At 39.9% G+C, this 3,035-nt stretch overlaps 1 protein-coding gene across 1 annotated transcript in view; it reads left to right on the plus strand.

Annotated features, from left to right (window-relative positions):
* Positions 1-1,284: 1,284 nt before the first annotated feature.
* The window catches only part of LOC111726986 (leishmanolysin-like peptidase), a gene marked incomplete at its 5' end in the record, with an annotated part of 15,239 nt that continues 13,488 nt past the window's right edge, over positions 1,285-3,035 (plus strand). The window contains one exon of the mRNA XM_023516290.1: positions 1,285-1,444. Coding sequence (XP_023372058.1) covers positions 1,285-1,444 — 160 coding nt within the window. The remainder of the gene's footprint in view (positions 1,445-3,035) is intronic.

The raw sequence follows: 3,035 nt of genomic DNA on the forward strand, positions 1-3,035 counted from the left end.
TTTTTTTTTTTTAAACTTCTTTTTGGTATACTTTGATACTTCCTTTTGTTCAGTGTAATTCTATTTTATTCTTTTGAAACATTAGTCAAATTTGGTCATTTTAATAAGTTAGACTAAGATACTTACCCTGCTTCTTTTTTTTTCTTTTTTTGTATTTTCCAATTTTTGACTTATTACTTTTTTAAAAATCTTTTCAAAAACTTTTTTTTGCAGTTTTTGGCCAGGGCTGGATTTGAACCTGCACCTCTAGCATATGGGGCCAGTGCCCTACTCCTTTGACCCACAGGTGCTGCCCCTTAAAAACTTTTTTTTTCTTTTTTTTTGTAGAGACAGAGTCTCATCCTATCACCCTCTATAGAGTGCCATGGCATCACAGAGCTCACAGCAACCTCCAACTCCTGGGATCAGGTGATCCTCCTGCCTCAGCCTCCCGAGCAGCTGGGACCACAGGCATCTGCCACAACACCCAGCTATTTTTTGTTGCAGTTTGCCCAGAGCCAGGCCTGAACACACCACCCTCCAGTATATGGGGCCAGCCCACTGAGCCACATAAAAACTTTTTTAAAAGATCAAACTCATCACCTATTTCCTCTAATACTGTGCCATCTAGTTTGCCCCCTGAGCCTCAGTTTATGTGTAAAATGGGTATTAATAATACAATAGGGCTGTTCATTCATGGAGAAAATGCAAATACAGCATTTAGCCAGGTACCTGGTTAACAGTAAGTACTTAAGAACTGTTTGTGGCCCTTATTCTATCCTGCTTATTTCTAAAACTATAGCAACCTGGCTGAGTGTGGTGGCTCACGCCTATAATCCCAGCACTGTGGGAGGCCAAGTGGATTGCCTGAGCACAGGAGTTTGAGGCCAACCTAAGCAAGAGCAAGACTCCATCTCTACTAAAAGCAGAAAAACTGTAATGGCAGGCACCTGTAGTCCCAGCTACTTAGGAGACTGGCAAGAAGATCACTTGAACCTAAGAGTTTGAGGTTGCTATGAGTTATCATGCCATGGCATTCTACCCAGGGCGACAGAGTGAGACTGTCTTAAACAAAATAAATAAATAAAATTAAAAAGAAATAAAATAAAACTATAGCTACTTCAAAATACTCCTCAGGTGGTATATTATTATATTCTCTGTTTTGAACTGTTTATGAAGAAAAATACCATATCTTGTATTATACAACATTAGAGTGTTGCTATAAATTGCCTGTGTACTTTATTTTATTTTGATTATACAGAACGTTTCTTACTCTCATCTTCCCTTTTTTTTTTTTTTTTGTAGTACTTTGATGAACTCAGTGGAATACCTGCAGAAGATTTGCCTTATTATGGTGGTTCAGTAGAAATTGCTGACTATTGCCCATTCAGTCAGGAATTCAGTTGGCATTTAAGTGGTGAATATCAACGCAGCTCAGATTGTAGAATACTGGAAAATCAACCAGGTTAGTATTCTAGTGAAATGAAGTGTTATATACATATTAAAATTATATATTAACAGTATGAAATGGTGGTTAAGGGCACATACTCTAGAGCAGAGGTCCTCAAACTACGGCCCACGGGTCACATGCAGCCAGCCGAGGACATTTATCTAGCCCACTGGGTGTTTTTGCCACTGCTGCCTGTCCTGCTTAGCAGCCAACTTGTCCTGGGCCCACAATCCGGCCCTCCAATGGTCTGAGGGACAGTGAACTGGCTCCCTGTTTAAAAAGTTTGAGGACCCCTGCTCTAGAGCCAGACTGAGTTTATGTTACAGTTTCACTGCTACCCATCTGTAAGAAGTACTTGATTTTTCTGTTTCCTCATCTCTAAAATGGGGATAATAATGCTTACTTCATAAGCATTGCAAGAATCAAATGAATTAATATAGTAAACGCTTAGAAATATGCATGATATATACAGATTGTTAGCTATTAGATACACACATGCATGTGTGTGCACACATACTACATTTTAGTAATACACTTCAGTAGTACATCTGCACTACACATTTATAGAGCACTTTTTTGTGTGAGTGTGTGTGAGACAGAGTTTCATTTGTCTGCCTCAGCCTCCCAAGTAGCTGGGACTACAGGTGTCTACCACAATGCCTGGCTATTTTTTTGTTGCAGTTGTCATTGTTGTTTAGCTGGCCTGGGCCAGGTTCGAACCTGCCATCCTTGGTACATGTGGCTGGCACCTGCAACCACTATGTTAGGAGCACCGAGCCAAAATTCTCTGCTTTCAAAAAAATGAAGTTTGTTGTATAGCGGTTAGAGAGAGCAAGTTACTGCTGGGATTTAAAAGCTTTGTTCTTTTGTCCGTTATTTAGATAGAGGTCCTTAATTCCACCCTGTCCCTCTAAATCAGTGGTTCTCAACCTTCCTAGTGCTGCAACCCTTTAACACGGTTCCTCATGTTGTGGTCACCCCCAACCATAAAATTATTTTTGTTGCGACTTCATAACTGTAATTTTGCTGCTGTTATGAATCATAATGTAAATATCTGATATGCAGGATGGTCTTAGGCAACCCCTGCGAAGGAGTCGTGACCCATAGGTTGAGAACCGCTGCTCTAAATGTTTGTGCGTAATCTAAGACTAGATGGATTTCCTGGAGGTGGCACAAGTTGAAGATATAAGAAAGTTTTGCAAAAGTTGCAACATCCCCAAAAAGCCTCCATAAATGTAAATCATTTGGCCCCATCCTTTCAAGTTACTTGGAGGTAACTCCTGTTTAGACTACCAGTGAAGGTGATTCTTATCTTGGTATCTAGTGATTTTTATTTTATTTTTTTTTTGTCTGTGTATAGAGCCAAGGTCGCACCCTGGCTGGTCTCCTACTCTGGCCTCAAGAGGTTCTCCTGGCTCCCCATGCCTAATGATCTAGTGATTCTTAGTACCAGTTCTTCTGTATTTCCAACCCAGGTAACTTTGAACCTGGTCTTATTTCCTTGCTTCTGATATAGCAGTTTTCTCTTAATAATTCCTTTGTTGAGAACCCAGTTTAAGTTTGAAGTCCTGTTTATCTTAATTTTTTTTTTTCACAGTTTTTTGTC

Source organism: Otolemur garnettii, unplaced genomic scaffold (assembly GCF_000181295.1).
Source record: "Otolemur garnettii isolate 467f Iridium unplaced genomic scaffold, OtoGar3 scaffold00089, whole genome shotgun sequence".
In the NCBI taxonomy this organism is placed as follows: domain Eukaryota; kingdom Metazoa; phylum Chordata; class Mammalia; order Primates; family Galagidae; genus Otolemur; species Otolemur garnettii.